The sequence below is a fragment of the Oncorhynchus keta genome, chromosome 11 (genome assembly GCF_023373465.1).
Source record: "Oncorhynchus keta strain PuntledgeMale-10-30-2019 chromosome 11, Oket_V2, whole genome shotgun sequence".
NCBI lineage: Eukaryota > Metazoa > Chordata > Actinopteri > Salmoniformes > Salmonidae > Oncorhynchus > Oncorhynchus keta.
The window spans coordinates 47,216,820-47,235,869 of NC_068431.1; the positions used below are offsets into that span (position 1 = coordinate 47,216,820).

At 44.6% G+C, this 19,050-nt stretch overlaps 1 protein-coding gene across 1 annotated transcript in view; it reads right to left on the reverse strand.

Annotated features, from left to right (window-relative positions):
• Window positions 1-13,559, reverse strand: part of LOC118390406 (transmembrane protein 47-like) — a 16,154-nt gene extending 2,595 nt beyond the window's left edge. Inside the window, exons 1-2 of the mRNA XM_035780940.2 lie at window positions 13,202-13,559; window positions 7,979-8,119 (exon numbers count right to left, since the gene is read on the reverse strand). Of these exons, the coding sequence (XP_035636833.1) occupies window positions 7,979-8,119; window positions 13,202-13,397 (337 nt within the window). The 5' untranslated portion in view covers window positions 13,398-13,559. The remainder of the gene's footprint in view (window positions 1-7,978; window positions 8,120-13,201) is intronic.
• Between the last annotated feature and the right edge of the window lie 5,491 nt (window positions 13,560-19,050).

A 19,050-nucleotide genomic window follows, 5' to 3' on the forward strand; every position in this document is an offset into this window, starting at 1 on the left:
AAACAAACATACTACTGCATCCTGTATCCAATCTCTGGTTCTCTAATGAAGTTCGAATGCTTCCTCCTTAGGTTGCCACTGAGAAACACTCTACCATATGGTTGTGTCAGAGCTTCACTAGCCTTTACTGACCACAGCCTAAATATAGGATTATTGTATTGAACAATTCTGAACTGAACTGAAGTCTGTAAGTAAAAGTAACTCGTTGTGGGCTTATACTGTCAAGTGGCCAAAGCCTATAACCCTGAACTTCCAAAGAAAAGTAAAAAGTGTGCTTTTATAACCTGTGACGTTGTGTTCCACTGGACTGTGGTCGGAACTGTGGTGGCAGAGCTTAGAATAGAAAACACATTGGGTCACACTAAAATATCCCTATAGCGACAGAACTTTCATTGTGTGTATGCCGTGTTACCATCTCTCTGTGTACTTTGTATGTGGAGTAAGAAAGGTTTGACGCACTCGTTGCCACACAGTTGTTAGACTGCACACACACATCCGCGAGTGTCCTGTTCATAGTCACCAATGTCAGTCGATTGAACTTTGTTAGAAGACCAACACAGACATAACTATTCACTTTAGGATTCACATTGTGTAACCTCATCCGTCACATCGCATTCCGAGTCAACACATTCCTAATGAATGTATTTAAGAGCAGGAAAGCAGTCACTGTGTTGGGCAATGAATCAGAGTGAGTGTTGGTCCGTCTGTGTGTGTGTACTCACGTATGTGCGGTGAGGCTTCCTCCTACTTTTATGGTCAAACAGTAAGGCGTCAAGTTGAAAGAGGGGGAGAGGAAATACCACACGGTGGGCTCTCTAGACATAAAGTTAAACTACTGTTCCTTTTCCCTATTAAAACCTGTGTGTGTGTGTGTGTGTGTGTGTGTGTGTGTGTGTGTGTGTGTGTGTGTGTGTGTGTGTGTGTGTGTGTGTGTGTGTGTGTGTGTGTGTGTGTGTGTGTGTGTGTGTGTGTGTGTGTGTGTGTGCGCATATATGTCGACTGACGCATAGAGGGGACATTGTGAAATTTACTGAGACTCCACCTGGAGGAGAAGAGGTGAAGAGGCGTGAGACATAAGCTCAGGAACGTGACTGTTCACAGAGGCCAGGCTAAAGCGGCTGGGCTGGGGCCGTACTTCTGGCCAGCAGACAGGCACAACAATGACTCTCAGCCTTTCTCTCTGACTGGGGGCATTTACACAGCCCCCTTGCCCCCTCCATCCTGTGACTGAAGGCTCTCCTGCATAAGGAGACCTTTATCCTTAACAGGCCTGAAAGCAATTACAGAGAGGGAAAGAAAACACTGCATCTCCCACATTTCTCAGCAAATGACAAATGGCGAAAGCCTCAGACATCTACCACAATCTATCCCTCCACATACTGGTGCTACAGTATAGGAGACTTCTAGGCTGTTTTGGCTTTTTGTAGGAGCAACTGGCTAAGTAACTAGTTGATGAAACCAATGGTTGCTTTTATACATCCTGACACCTGTCTCTCAATGGACTTCAAGCAGAACATTTCCAAGCAGAAAGATACAGTGCATTTGGAAAGTATTCAGACCCATTCACTTTTACCTACATTTTGTTACGTTAGAGCCTTGTTCTACATTATTATTTCACACCATACCCAGGTGTCTGGTTAGACTGTAAACTCTCCTTCCAGACTCACATTAACCATCTCCAATCCAAAATGAAATCTAGAATCGGCTTCCTATTTCGCAAAACAAAGTATCCTTCACTCATGCTGTCAAACATACCCTCGTAAAACTGACCATCTTACCGATCCTCGACTCTGGCATTGTCATTTATAAAATAGCCTCCAACACTCTACTCAACAAATTGGATGCAGTCTGTCACAGTGCCATCCGTTTTGTCACCAAAGCCCCATATATTACCCACCACTGCGACCTGAACGCTCTTGTTGGCTGGCCCTCGCTTCATACTCATCGCCAAACCCACTAGCTCCAGGTCATCTACAAGTCTCTGCTAGGTAAAGCCCCGCCTTATCTCAGCTCGCTGGTCACCATAGCAGCACCCACTCGTAGCACGCGCTCCAGCAGGAATATCTCACTGGTCACCCCCAAAGCCAATTCCTCCTTTGGCCGCCTTTCCTCCCAGTTCTCTGCTGCCAATGACTGGAACGAACTGCAAAAATCACTGAAGCTGGAGACTCATATCTCCCTCACTAGCTTTAAGCATCAGCTGTCTGAGAAGCTCACAGATCACTGCACCTGTACATAGCCCATCTGTAAACAGCACATCCAACTACCTCATCCCCATACTGTATTTATTTATTTATCTTGCTCCATTGCACCCCAATATCTCTACTTGCACATTCATCTTCTGCACATCTACCATTCCAGTGTTTAATTGCTATATTGTAATTACTTCACCACCATGCCTATTTATTGGCTTAACTCTGTTATCTTACCTCATTTGCACTCACTGTATATAGACTTTTTGTTTTATTTTTTTCTACTGTATTATTGAATGTATGTTTTGTTTATTCCATGTGTAACTCTGTGTTGTTGTATGTGTCGAACTGCTATGCTTTATCTTGGCCAGTTTGCAGTTGCAAATGAGAACTTGTTCTCAACTAGCCTACCTGGTTAAATAAAGGTGAAAAAATATGATATATATATATATATTACACACAATAACCCATAATGACAAAGTGACAACATTGAAATGTGACTTGTTTCAGGAAACTAGGAGTATGTTGCGGGTCACTACTTCACAGGAGAGCCATTTGAACGTAAACTTGTTTTTTTAAATCAAAATGCGTTTTTTTGGCAGAAATGCCTTCTGGAACATGTGAACTTTCATGTGCCTTAATAACAAACTTGTATGCCATCTTTAAATACGAGCCTAGTTGGTTTAGCCACAGAAAAAGTCAGCAACCTTCCCGCTAGCAATGATTGACTGAGATAATGAGTGGGCTGGACATGCCAAGAGATGAGTTTGGATTGGTCGCTTCTGTCTATTTGAGCTGGTAAGAATGTGGAGGTAATCCTGTCTAACGCTTCTTTAAAATAATATATATATTGCGTAGTAAAACTGCATAAGTGTTGCTCTCCACTTTCTGGAGGACCGAGTTTTGAAATCAGTGGAATTAGATTATGATAGCTAAGGAGATGGAGAAAACACCTGTCTCCGGATTACATCTTCAAACTAAGGGCAACCACGGCTTCCGTGACAGAGACGGAGAAGTGTCCAACCATGTATATGGGTAAGATAGTCTAGCTAGCTACATTTTCAGATATTACATGTTTCTAGTTTTGTCAGAAAGTCATTTTCATTTCAAGTTAAAGTGTACTGTTAGCTAGCTAGCTAATGTTAGCCGGCTGGCTCGCTAGCTAGCTAATGTTAGCTGGCTGGCTCGCTAGCTAGCTAATGTTAAGTTAACGTTATGTGTAAGATCTGTGTAGCAATATTATTCGTATCTCAGAGCCATTTGCCTTGCTAGTTATAGCCTAATATTAGCTAGCTAATATTAAACCTGGTTAGTTAGCTACCTGCAGATTAATTGAGGGTAGTAACGTCATGACTTGAGATTATGGTTCATTGATTAGCTAGCTAGCTACCTACATGTCTTAACAAAAGACTCCACTGTGCAAGTATCCATTTCAATAGAATGTTCATGATGCCACTGCGACAGCTGTTGTTAGACATAGCTGGGAAATTCGCTCTGGCTACCTACTCTGATTTCAGAGCACTCTCGTCTGAGTCTGCCAGAGCACAGAATAACTGACGAATTTACGAACGCTCAACACCTGTTGAATATGGCCGGTGTCAGTAAACGTTGGCAAAAAAAAGTTAATTGTTGCCAGCAGCACATGGTCAGAGTGAGCTGTTCTCTCACTTGTGTCTGGCAGTAGCTAGCAAGCTTGCCAACGTTAGCTAGTTAGCTTGGTTGCTTGACTGCTGTTGTTAGGACAGAACGCTCGGATCAACCCTTAAAGAGATGGTTGGGGCAAAAGCTTAAGAGGGTGTGAACAATGCTGAATGGGTGTAGACAAAGAAGAGCTCTCCAGTAGGTGTACCAAAACATTCAAAGGCCATTTTCCTCAACTGTAGTGTATGATATACAATTTTCTTGCTCTGAGTCTCTACTTTTATTCAATGTAAAACACACAAATTCAAATTTTTATACATAAGACCAAACCGAGCAGATCGGTCACAAATCCCTTATTTACATAAGTATTCAGACCCTTTGCTATGAGACTCGAAATTGAGCTCAGGTGCATCCTGTTTCCATTGATCATCCTTGAGATGTTTCTACAACTTGATTGCAGTCCACCTGTGGTAAATTCAATTGATTGGACATTTTTTGGAAAGGCACACACCTGTCTATATCAGGCCCCACAGTTGACAGTGCATGTCAGTGCAAAAACCAAGCCATGAGGTGGAAGGAATTGTCCGTAGAGCTCCGAGACAGGATTGTGTTGAGGCACAGATCTGGGGAAGGGAAGCAAAAAATGTCTGCAGCATTGAAGGTCCCCAAGAACACAGTGGCCTCCATCATTCTTAAATGGAACAAGTTTGGAACCACCAAGACTCTTCCTAGAGCTGGATGCCCAGCCAAACTGAGTTCCTCTGTGGAGATGGGAGAACGTTCCAGAAGGACAACTATTTCTGCAGCCCTCCACCAATCAGGCCTTTTGGTAGAGTGGCCAGACGGAAGCCACTCCCTAGTAAAAGGCACATGACAGCCTGCTTGGCACATAAGGACTCTCAGACCATGAGAGTCTCTGGTCTGATGAAACCAAGATTCAACTCTTTGGCCTGAATGCCAAGCGTCACGGCTGGAGGAATTCCCAAATACAGGTGTGCCAAGCTTGTAGCATCAAGACTCGAGGCTGTAATCCCTGCCAAAGGTGCTTCAACAAAGTACTGAGCAAAGGGTCTGAATACTTACGTAAGTGTGATACTTCCGTTTTTATTTTTAATAAATGTGCAAAAATGTCTAAAAACCTGTTTTTGCTTTGTCATTATGGGGTATTGTGATGTCATTATGGGGTATTGTGATGTCATTATGGGGTATTGTGATGTCATTATGGTGTATTGTGATGTCATAATGGGGTATTGTGTGCAGATTGATGAGGGGAAAAAACAACTTAATCCATGTTAGAATAAGGCGGTAACGTAACAAAATGTGGATAAAGTGAAGGGGTCTGAATACTTTCCAAATGCACCGTATGTGTTCAGGCCTGGGAAAGTGCAGGGAGTGGGAGCAAAGGTGTTTGTTTTCATTCTATATAAATGTAATAACAGGGTGCCTGTCTGTTAAATAAGAAAGTTTCAAATTGGGGAATGTTGGGGAATGTGGGACTGAGTACAAACCAGGCAAAGGCTGTTGTCACTGCTCCACCATTGTTTTCAAACCACAAGACTGACTGACTGACTGCACACTGCTCTATTCCTGACCTCACACATACAAACATGCACACACACACACAGAGAAATGCACACACACACACGTTTTCATTACAAGAACAAACAGCAAAAAGCGATGTTGGTTTTAATATTTCTTCCTTATTCAGTATGGCTTACTGTGCTTGTCCTCTCTGTGGATGCTTTATATGGCGATGCATTGGTAGTAATATGCAGCCGTTGATTTGCTACAGTTCACAGAAGAGAAATAAAAAAGTATTGTGAAATTAGTTTGTTTTGAACAATTAGTTTGTTTTAAGAGTTAAATGCTCCACAGCACTGTTATTCCGGCATGGCCTCTTAATTGTGTTTTGACTGAGCCTGAGAAGGAGAGGCCTAGTGAAGGAGAGAGCAGAGAGAAAGGGGGAAAGAGAGAGAGAGCAGAAAATGAAAGAGAGACCATTGAGAGGGGGAGAGAGAGAAATAGAGGGCAGAGAGAGGGAAGAGAGTGAGCAGAGAGTGGGGGCAGAGAGAGCTGTGGGAGAATTCATCTCTTTCTTCATGGATATTATCCATGAGGGAATACATTCCTCTCTTCATTGGTAACTGTGCAAATTCTGCGGCTGCTTTTTCTTGGCACGCATCAGCCTGCTCTCTGGGTCTCAAAGCACCACAAAAAGAGTTCTCACCCACAACCCCCCCCGCCCTCTCCTTCTCCACCCTCACAGTCTCAGTCAGTGTCTATTTAGCTTTGTGAAAACAACTTGACTATGACCTCAAATGGTGAATTATGTCTGTATGGAGACCAATGCGGTATGGGGAAAGAATTTACACTGTATCTCCATGTTGTGCCTATGTGAGAATGCTGTTCATTGACTACAGCTCAGCGTTCAAGACCATAGTCCCCTCCAAGCTCATCACTAGGCTAAGGACCCTGAGACTGAACACCTCCCTCTACAACTGGATGATGGACTTCCTGACGAGCCGCCACCAGGTGGTGAGGGTAGGTGACAACACATCCGCCAAGCTGACCCTCAACACAGGGGCCCCTCAGGGGTGCATGCTTACTCCCCTCCTGTACTCTTTGTTCATTCATGACTGCGTGGCTGCGCATGATTCCAACGCCATCATTAAGTTTGCTGACGACGACGAGACGGTGGTAGGCCTGTTCACGGACAACGATGAGAGAGCCTATAGGGAGGAGGTCAGAGACCTGTGGTGCCAGGACAACAACCTCTCCCTCAACGTCAGTAAGGCAAAAGAGCTGATCGTAGACTACAGGAAACGGAGGTCCGAGCATGCCCCCATTCACATCAATGGGGCTGTAGTGAAGCAGTTCGAGAGCTTCAAGTTCCTCGGTGTCCACATCACTATGGATCTGTCATGGTCCACATACTGTCACACCCCCGGATCTGTTTCACTTGTCTTGTGCTTGTCTACCCCCCCCATTATCCCCTGTGTATTTAAACCTGCGTTTTCTGTTTGTCTGTTGCCAGTTCAACTTGATTTGTCAGGTCTTACCAGCGGGTTTCCCATTTCTCCTGTCCTCAAGGTTTTGTCTTCTAGTCTTCCCGGTTCTGACCTTTCTGCCTGTCCTGACCCTGAGCCTGACTGCCGTCCTGTACCTGCCTGACTCTGACCTGGTTCACAAACCTCTGCCTGCCCTCGACCTGCATTTCGCCTGCCCATTTGTTATATTCAATATCCTGAGAATCAAGCTATCCACCTCCTGTGCCTGCATCTGAGACATATCCTGAGTTGTGGATACACACACCAATACAGTCATGAAGAGTGCATGACAACACCTCTTCAGGAGGCTGAAAAGATTTGGCATAGGCCCACAGATCCTCAAAAAGTTCTACAGTGGGACCACTGAAAGCATCTTGACTGGCTGGATCACCTCATGGCATGGCAACTGCTTGGCATCCAACCGCAAAGCGCTAAAGAGGGTAGCTCATCACTGGGGCCGAGCTCCCTGCCATCCAGAACCTCTATACCAGGCGGTGCCCTAAAAATGGTCAAAGACTCAAGCCACCCAAGTCATAGACTGCTCTCTCTGCTACTCTATGGCAAGTGGTACTGATGAACCAAGTCTAGAACCAACAGGACCCTAAAACAGCTTCTACCGCAAGCCATAAGACTGCTTAAATAATTAATCAAATTGCTACCGGGACTATCTGCATTGACCCTTTTTGCACTAATTTATTTTGACTCATCACATACGCTGCTGCTACTGTCTATTATCTATCCTGTTGACTATTCACTTTATTCCATGTTATATGTACATTTCTACCTCAGTTACCTCGTACACCAGCAAATTGACTCAGTACTGGTACCTTGTGTATATAGCCAAGTAATCGTTACTCGTTGTGTATTCATTATTATTTTAATAATTACGGTATTACTTTTCTATTATATCTCTATTTTCTTTCTGCATTGCTGGGAACTGCATTGCTGGTAAGTAAGCATTGCACTGTTAGTCTACACCTGTTGTTTACCAAGCATATGATGGTTAAAATGTGATTTGATTTGTATGTGATTGTGTTGTGGCGCAGTATGACCCTGTATGGTGTTGGGTTTGTGATAGTTCAAGTTTGGTGGACTCACCTGCAGCAAACATGAACACGGCTACTGTGCGGTAGTGCTGTCTGTGTGTCCCCCGGCACAGGGAGATGAGGGCCACCAGGAAGGCCACCAGAGTCACCGCAGCACCGGCCAGCAGCAACACGAGGGTGGCTATCTGCCAGTCTGCAGGAGGAGACACATGTTACAAATGACCATCACCAACATTGATTCATAGGGTACTCCTGTTCTAATCACTCAGTGAAATACAATCTATGTGTGCAAAAGTATGTGGACACCCCTTCAAATTAGTGGATTCTGCTATTTCAGCCACACCCATTGCTGGCAGGTTTATAAAGTCGAGCACACCGCCATCGCCATAGATACACTTTGGCAGTAGAATGGCCTTCCTGAAGAGCTCAGTGACTTTCAACGTGGCACCGTCATAGGATGCCACCTGTCCAACAACTCAGTTCATGAAATTTCTGCCCTGCTAGAGCTGCCATGGTCAACTGTAAGTGCTGTTATTGTGAAGTGGAAACGTCTCGGAGCAACAATGGTTTAGCCGCGAAGTGGTAGGCCACACAAGCTAACAGAGCGGGATTGCTGAGTCCTGAAGCACGTAAGCGCATAAAAATCATCTGTCCTCGGCTGCAACACTCACTACCGAGTTCCAAACTGCCTTTGGAAGCAACGTCAGCACAAGAACTGTTTGTCGGGAGCTTCATGAAATGGGTTTCCATGGCAGAGCAGCAGCACACAAGCCTAAGATTACCCTGCACAATTGCATACGTAGGCTGGAGTGGTGTAAAGCTCGCCACCATCGGACTCTGGAGCAGTGGAATCGCCTTATCTGGAGTGATGAATCACTCTTAACCATCAGAAGAACGTTACCTGCCCCAATACATAGTGCCAACTGTAAAGTTTGGTGGATGGTCTGCGGCTGTTTGGTCTGGGGCTGTTTTTCATGGTTCGGGCTAGGCCCCTTCGTTCCAGTGAAGGGAACTCTTAACGCTACAGCATACAACAAATATTCGAGACGATTCTGTGCTTCCAACTTTGTGGCAACATTTTGGGGAAGGCTCTTTCCTGTTTCAGCATGACAATGCCCCCAGGCACAAAGCGAGGTCCATTCAGAAATGGTTTGTCAAAATCAGTGTGGAAGAACTCGACTGGCCTGCACAGAGCCCCGACCTCAACGCCATCGAACACCTTTGAGATGAATTGGAATGCTGACTGCGAGCCAGGCCTAATCACCCAACATCAGTGCCCGACCTCTCTAATGCTTCTTTGGCTAAATGGAAGAATGTCCCCGCAGCAATGTTCCAACATCTAGTGGACAGCCCTCCCAGAAGAGTGGAGGCGGTTGTAGCAGCAAAGGGGGGGACAAACTCCACATAAATGCCCATGATTTTGGAATGAAATGTTCCAAACATGTAGTGTATGACTGTATGGTGGAATTGAATGGATCCCCCATAAACTCAGACCAGTGATGAGAGACAAGCAGGAAACAAATAGCCTCCTGCTCTTGTTGCAACTCAAAACACGTGTGTGTGTGTGTATTTGTGGTCAAGAAAGAGTTTAAAATTCCCCAACATTCACAGTTCTCTCTAGTGTTTTAATTTAGACAGTGAAGGAAGCTTGATCCACAGAGCTTCTTCAAACATGCTCACTTGACCACGTGCAAAACCTTTTCTTCAATCTCATCCATCCATCCAATCTGTCTCTGCCTCTCCTCTGTCCAGGTTCTGGCTGTGCAGACATAGCCATGATGCAGCCTTCCAAAATCCAGCTGACTGTTAAGTTCTCCCGCAGGTCTGTTGCGTCTCGGTTGGCTGGCTCGCCTCAGAGAACAGAGAGAAGCTCCACTGGAGGCAGTTAATGAGCTCCGCTCTGTCATGTCTTTCTCTGCCCCCAGGTCCCAGGTCACTGTCTCCTTTGTCTCCTGTAGTGTTAACCCCACCATGCCCCTGCACCCAGACGCCCTGGTCCTAATGAGCTCCGCCAGGCAGGCAAGCGTTCTCTCTCTCTCTGCCCAGGGACAGGGTCATCTCTTAGGGACCGCCTCACATTCAGCCCCCCCCCCCCTTCTCCACACCACAACAACAGAGGGAAAGAGCTCTATCACAGCAGCTCATTATGTGACAGGTGTTTGTCTGACAGCACGCTCCGCAGGGTTGTTTACAAAACAGAAACATCCGGTTTTCAGGAGAAAAGTTTGAGAGGCTGTGATGCCACTTGTTTACAGTCTCCGGTGAAACATATAGTGGATGACTATAGATAGTGCCTGTCTGTCTTCGAGATGAAGTTCTTGCCACAAAGTTGCAAGACACCACAATACCAATTTTGTTGGCGTCAGCTTTGTCGGAGATTCCATTGCCGCTAGATAACGTAATCTAATATCTAGCTCTCTGAAGTTGTTTCCACCCGGAATATTAACCAGGTGACACTCCATCTTAACTCTTCCACATTTACTGTATTGGTTGAACAGTGCAGAAGAGAACCTCCCCTACTGTTTTTTTCTTATTTTAGTCTGACAGAGACAGACCATCAAGCTTGGAAAGGGTGTGGCTGGCTGGGCACCACAGGGGAGGGCACTGAACTGAGATCGAGGGTCCTATCAGAGGAGACCGCCAGGGTTAACCTGCCTCTCCTGATCACAGGACCCATATGGTGTCCGCTCTGCTCTGTGCTAGAGCCTGGAGGCAGTAGTAAAGTTGGCTGCAGTGGCAGTAGCATCCTCACTGAGGCTTTCCCTTACAGCACATTCTACTAGGCTGGGAGGCTCAGCCAAAACAGCTACTGAGAAACAGGGATGAAGAGGAGGAGAGGGATGAAAGGAGAGGAGAGGGATGAAACTGAGGAGAGGGATGAAACTAAGGAAGCAGCAAGTAATGTTCCAAGAGACCAACATTAGAGCTCCACAGTGGAGATGTCATAATACCCATAAAACCTAGAGGTCAAATAGGGAAATGGTTTAAATCTTTTTTCCACCATTCATTTTTCCCTTAGGGGATTTTAGTAGCAATTAAAATAACGACTGTGTTTCATGTAGGGTTACATAAAAACTTAAAAAACAACAAGGTCGAATCATGACATCAGTGATCTTCAGCGCGGAGCTCTAGAAAGAGGCCGTTGGATGACCGTTAAAAACGTATTTTCCCAGTCGGAGACTGTTTTTTACAGAGTTCCCAGTTGTCTTGAACTCACCGAAGTCTGATATTTCCCAGTTCCAAGTTTCCAGTTGTTTTAAACATGACTCAGTAGTCATCCTGGATTGACAGCATGGCCAATGTATTCAACATTTTCTGACCCATGGTATTGCATGTGAATGTTTATCCTTTTAAGCTTGGAAAAGAGACCCTTAAACCCAAACTTGGACCACACACCCACTTCACTGAATAGCAGGGGAAGCAAAATAGTGATTGCTTTGCAATGCTTAGAGTTAGCCACTGATTCCTTCCAAACCACTCATTGTTGAATTTGCGATTTCCAACTTGTTCGGTAATGTTTATGTCCAATGGCCGATGAGCACGGATACCTTTTATTTATATTTTTGGATTGAAAAGGATTTGCCAGCATATTGTCGACGTGATTCATGATGGTGACTGCTTGTCTAGCTTGCTACTGTTGACAAGATTTTGCAAGTATGATATTGACACAATAAGTTCAATAAAGGCTAAGGTAGATATAACTTAATTTGACATTATTTTATATGTGGCCAATGACCTCGATCCTTCTTGGATGGGCACTTCTAATGTAAATTTACGGCAGTATCCAAGGGGGCTTGAACTTTTAAGCTTTCCTTGTAGATTTTGCAGACTAGTGTCCCCATGAGTGACAGCACACTGAGCCAATTACGGCGCAACTAGAGAAGATTACCAACCACCTGCCCTGAATGAGGGGTTGCCACTGACCCTAAATATATGGCTTAGGCCTATGTCGGAATGCGTGAGAACCCCCCAAACCGTGAAATGATGATGCTTTCAGGCCATAACCACAGCCCCTCTATCCCCATGTAAATAGAGTGAGAGTGGAAAGAGACTCTCAAAAAGAGATACCAGAGCAAGACTGCCCTCTCCACCAGAGGAATGCAACAATAGGTGGAACACTGCTCTGCATCACAGTCCAATGGGCAAAAACTGGCTGAATCAACGTGGTTTCCACGTCATTTCAACCCCAAAACTCCATGTGATGACATTAAATCAACCACGACAACTGATTGGATTTGCAATAAGTCATCAATGTAACCTAACTCCAATGACATTATGATTGTTTTTCTTCTTCTAGTGTTAAATGATAACTCAACCAAATGTAGGCTGAATCAAAACTAGACGTTGAACTGACGTCTGTGCCCAGTCAGAAAGCTCTGCAGAGGTCAGTGGAGCTCCCAGATAGCACGTCATGGGGACTAATTGTTCAGCAATACAACACTCTGCTGAGAAAGACAACTTCACATTACAACCTGCAACAAACTGTGGCGACATTCAAAGAGAATAGCCTCAGATAGACCTAAACATCTACTTGTATCACGATAATCACTCACAGAAGTGGTACGCACTGATTGGCAGGGCGGGAGCAAAAATATTTAGTCTGGATACCAGTCTTCTTAGCTAACATATTCCACTCATGACAGGAGTGGCAATGAGTGGAATGTAATAGTGGCAAGTGTCAAAGAGCGGAATAGTTTACCCGAGATGCAACCAGGCTACAAAATATTGTCAGTGGAAAGCAAGTGTTGCAGTAGACATGTATCAACGGAGCCGGAGCGATGTTGAACAAGCTAATTACAGTACATTAACAATTGGTCCATTGTTGAGCTCTTCATCCATGACCTACATACAGTAGAAATTCACCGTCAATTCCAGGTATCTCTCTCACTATAATCCGATTGCTTTACGCATTCATTCTGTATCCATCTGGACCAGTTTTATAGAGTGTATGTGTATGCTATAGAACTTCAACAAGGTTGTGAAAGGGAAAAAACTGCACCAATTTCTAGGCCATGTTTTATGGAGTTTGTAATAGATAATGAGGCTTAAGAGCAGGGGTGAAAGCATGAAAAAAATGCCAATATCACCATTTTTGGGTTCCTATAGTAATAGTCCCCCGTCATTCGCTGCCAAAATACTTCTACATTATTTTTGGGAGTCAAGGATTGTAAACTCATTTTGGGGATCCCTTTTCATCTGGATAGAAAACCACTTGAAAGGCATCATTTACATCAAAAGTAAGAATAATTTTAGTAGGAAAAAAATAGCTTCTTACCAGATTTGAGGGTGGAAAGGCATCTCCAGCCAGAGTCTTTTTCGGTGCATGATTCCCATAGCGACAAAGAAAACCGCTCTGCGGTTACCCAGGCGGGACTCAATAACGCTACAATGTCCAGACACAATGCCAGAAAGACACAAAGTAAAGCAATCAACTTGAATGGTCTGAAAACGTACACTTCATTTACAGACATGTTTTCATATTAAGTTTACTTCGATCCACGCGTGTTGAAATCGAGCAGAGAAGAAAAGCTGTGACAGCGTCCTCCAGCACCCTCAATCCGAAAGTTCAGAATCGACTGTAGCGAGTTGGGATGAAAACCCTGATTGAAGTCCTCTCTCCTCCTCGCGTCTGTCTGTGCGCACAATGCGCTTTACTTAGATCCCGTGCTCCCCCGTCTGGTCAACTGATATGGCATTAGCTGTTAACTGGAGCACAATGAACCTAATGGATTTGATCAACTATTCTACGATCTACAATCCATCACTACACACTGTACATACATTAGGTTATATTGAATCACATCAAGGGTGGACTTTGGCCCTGGAGTGGATTTTGTCGTTATTCAACTGCATTTGTCCTTTCATTGAAACATGTTCTGGCTCTTATGGTAACTTTGCCGTGTAAATACTGTATATTGGATTTATTTATTTAACCTTTATTTAACTAGGCAAGTCAGTTAAGAACAAATTCTTATTTACAATGACGGCCTATAAACCTAGTCTTGGCCATTACTGAATATGTCAGAGCAGGAGCATAAAAGGCATTTTGATGATGATGAGAGGTGGGCTTTGTCTCTATGGCTGATGAATTATTGAGAGAGCGGGAGAGGGAGAGAGAGAGAGAGACGAGAGAGGGAAAGAAAAAGCGAGCGAGACACACATAGGAGAACCATGGAACAACCACAGACGTACAAATATCATTACCAGACATCTGGTACTCTTCTGGACAGTGCCTATCTGTTAGTCAAGACCCGGTCTGCATAGGTGGCTGGTGACTTCAATATGCAGGTCTAAACTTGTGTTCACACAGTGGATCCAGAGTGGTGGATTATAAATCTCAGACATTTTAACTACTATAGCTGCCCCACTTGAGTCCCTGTTTAATCATACACTATATAAACAAAAGTATGTGGACACTCCTTCAAATTAGTGGAATCGGCTATTTCAGGCACACTCGTTAGTGACAAGTGTATAAAATCGAGCATACGACCACGCAATCTCCATAGACAAACATTGTCAGTAGAATGGCCCATACTGAAGAGCTCAGTTACTTTCAATGTGGCATCATCAAAGGATGCCACCTTTCCAAAAATTCAGTTAGTCAAAATTCTTCCCTGCTAGAGCTGCCCCGGTCAACTGTAAGTGTGGTTATTGTGAAGTGGAAACGTCTAGGAGCAGCAAAGGCTCAGCCGCAAAGTGGCTGCACACAAGCCTAAGATCCCCATGCACAATGTCAAGCATCGGCTGGAGTGATGTAAAGCTTACGACAATTGGACTCTGGAGTCGAAACGCGTTCTATGGGAGTGATGAATCACGCTTCACCATCTGGCAGTCCAACGGACAAATATGGGTTTGGCGGATGCCAGGAGAACACTACCTGCCCGAATGCATAGTGCCAACTGTAAGGTTTGGTGGAGGAGGAATAATAATAGTTCTAGTGAAGGGAAATCTTAACGCTACAGCATACAATGACATTCTAGACAATTCTGTGCTTACAACTTTGTGGCAACAGTTTGGGGAAGGCCCTTTCCTGTTTCAACATGACAATGTCCCAGTGCACAAAGCAAGGTCCATACAGAAATTGTTTGACAAGATTGGTGTGGAAGAACATGACTAGCCTGCACAGAGCCCTGATCTCAACCCCATCCAATACCTTTGGGATGAATTGGAACGCTGACTGCGAGCCAGACTTACTCGCCCAAAATCAGTGCCCGACCTCACTAATTCTCCTGTGGCTGAATGGAAGCTTTGCACACTCCTGGCATTTTCTCAACCAGCTTCACCTGGAATGCTTTTCCAAAAGTCTTGAAGGAGTTCCCACATATGCTGAGCACTTGTTGGCTGCTTTTCCTTCACTCTACGGTTCAACTCATCCCAAACCATCTCTCTCTCTCACACACACACACGCACACACACCATCACCACCATCAGAGGATCAAATTAAAATCAAATGTTATTTTATTAATCACATGAGCCAAATACAACTGGTATAGACTTTACAGTGAAATGCTTGTTTATGAACCTTTCCCATCAATGCAGAGTTTAAATAATATTACAAATAAAATAGTAACTAACACAAGAGGAATAAAATAAAATACACGCGAATGGAGCTATATACGGGGAGTACCAGTACCAGATCAATGTGGAGCTATATATACGGGGAGTACCAGTACCAGATCAATGTGGAGCTATATACGGGGAGTACCAGTACCAGATCAATGTGGAGCTATATATACGGGGAGTACCAGTACCAGATCAATGTGGAGCTATATACGGGGAGTACCAGTACCAGATCAATGTGGAGCTATATATACGGGGAGTACCAGTACCAGATCAATGTGGAGCTATATACGGGGAGTACCAGTACCAGATCAATGTGGAGCTATATACTGGGAGTACCAGTACCAGATCAATGTGGAGCTATATACGGGGAGTACCAGTACCAGATCAATGTGGAGCTATATACGGGGAGTACCAGTACCAGATCAATGTGGAGCTATATACGGGGAGTACCAGTACCAGATCAATGTGGAGCTATATACTGGGAGTACCAGTACCAGATCAATGTGGAGCTATATACGGGGAGTACCAGTACCAGATCAATGTGGAGCTATATACGGGGAGTACCAGTACCAGATCAATGTGGAGCTATATACTGGGAGTACCAGTACCAGATCAATGTGGAGCTATATACGGGGAGTACCAGTACCAGATCAATGTGGAGCTATATACGGGGAGTACCAGTACCAGATCAATGTGGAGCTATATACGGGGAGTACCAGTACCAGATCAATGTGGAGCTATATACTGGGAGTACCAGTACCAGATCAATGTGGAGCTATATACGGGGAGTACCAGTACCAGATCAATGTGGAGCTATATACGGGGAGTACCAGTACCAGATCAATGTGGAGCTATATACGGGGAGTACCAGTACCAGATCAATGTGGAGCTATATACTGGGAGTACCAGTACCAGATCAATGTGGAGCTATATACGGGGAGTACCAGTACCAGATCAATGTGGAGCTATATACGGGGAGTACCAGTACCAGATCAATGTGGAGCTATATACTGGGAGTACCAGTACCAGATCAATGTGGAGCTATATACGGGAGTACCAGTACCAGATCAATGTGGAGCTATATACTGGAAGTACCAGTACCAGATCAATGTGGAGCTATATACCAGTACCAGGGAGTACCAGTACCAGATCAATGTGGAGCTATATACGGGGAGTACCAGTACCAGATCAATGTGGAGCTATATACGGGGAGTACCAGTACCAGATCAATGTGGAGCTATATACTGGAAGTACCAGTACCAGATCAATGTGGAGCTATATACTGGGAGTACCAGTACCAGATCAATGTGGAGCTACGGGGAGTACCAGTACCAGATCAATGTGGAGCTATATACTGGAAGTACCAGTACCAGATCAATGTGGAGCTATATACGGGGAGTACCAGTACCAGATCAATGTGGAGCTATATACGGGGAGTACCAGTACCAGATCAATGTGGAGCTATATACGGGGAGTACCAGTACCAGATCAATGTGGAGCTATATACTGGAAGTACCAGTACCAGATCAATGTGGAGCTATATACTGGAAGTACCAGTACCAGATCAATGTGGAGCTATATACTGGAAGTACCAGTACCAGATCAATGTGGAGCTATATACGGGGAGTACCAGTACCAGATCAATGTGGAGCTATATACTGGAAGTACCAGTACCAGATCAATGTGGAGCTATATACTGGGAGTACCAGTACCAGATCAATGTGGAGCTATATACGGGGAGTACCAGTACCAGATCAATGTGGAGCTATATACGGGGAGTACCAGTACCAGATCAATGTGGAGCTATATACTGGGAGTACCAGTACCAGATCAATGTGGAGCTATATACTACCAGTACCAGATCAATGTGGAGACGGGGAGTACCAGTACCAGATCAATGTGGAGCTATATACTGGGAGTACCAGTACCAGATCAATGTGGAGCTATATACGGGGAGTACCAGTACCAGATCAATGTGGAGCTATATACTGGAAGTACCAGTACCAGATCAATGTGGAGCTATATACGGGGAGTACCAGTACCAGATCAATGTGGAGCTATATACGGGGAGTACCAGTACCAGATCAATGTGGAGCTATATACGGGGAGTACCAGTACCAGATCAATGTGGAGCTATATACTGGAAGTACCAGTACCAGATCAATGTGGAGCTATATACTGGAAGTACCAGTACCAGATCAATGTGGAGCTATATACTGGGAGTACCAGTACCAGATCAATGTGGAGCTATATACGGGGAGTACCAGTACCAGATCAATGTGGAGCTATATACTGGAAGTACCAGTACCAGATCAATGTGGAGCTATATACTGGGAGTACCAGTACCAGATCAATGTGGAGCTATATACGGGGAGTACCAGTACCAGATCAATGTGGAGCTATATACGGGGAGTACCAGTACCAGATCAATGTGGAGCTATATACTGGGAGTACCAGTACCAGATCAATGTGGAGCTATATACGGGGAGTACCAGTACCAGATCAATGTGGAGCTATATACTGGGAGTACCAGTACCAGATCAATGTGGAGCTATATACGGGGAGTACCAGTACCAGATCAATGTGGAGCTATATACGGGGAGTACCAGTACCAGATCAATGTGGAGCTATATACGGGGAGTACCAGTACCAGATCAATGTGGAGCTATATACTGGGAGTACCAGTACCAGATCAATGTGGAGCTATATACGGGGAGTACCAGTACCAGATCAATGTGGAGCTATATACGGGGAGTACCAGTACCAGATCAATGTGGAGCTATATACTGGGAGTACCAGTACCAGATCAATGTGGAGCTATATACGGGGAGTACCAGTACCAGATCAATGTGGAGCTATATACTGGAAGTACCAGTACCAGATCAATGTGGAGCTATATACGGGGAGTACCAGTACCAGATCAATGTGGAGCTATATACGGGGAGTACCAGTACCAGATCAATGTGGAGCTATATACTGGGAGTACCAGTACCAGATCAATGTGGAGCTATATACCAGTACCAGATCTGGGAGTACCAGTACCAGATCAATGTGGAGCTATATACGGGAGTACCAGTACCAGATCAATGTGGAGCTATATACGGGGAGTACCAGTACCAGATCAATGTGGAGCTATATACTGGAAGTACCAGTACCAGATCAATGTGGAGCTATATACTGGAAGTACCAGTACCAGATCAATGTGGAGCTATATACTGGAAGTACCAGTACCAGATCAATGTGGAGCTATATACGGGGAGTACCAGTACCAGATCAATGTGGAGCTATATACTGGAAGTACCAGTACCAGATCAATGTGGAGCTATATACGGGGAGTACCAGTACCAGATCAATGTGGAGCTATATACGGGGAGTACCAGTACCAGATTAATGTGCAAAGGTATAAGATACTTGAGGTAGATACTGTATGTACATGAAGGCATCCGGATAGATAATAATAAGAGTAAAATAAAGAACAAGGTAGCAGCATAAATAGGACACTGCGCATGAAACATGATTGTAATCTCATATGAAGAAAACCATATGGATGGAAACAATGTA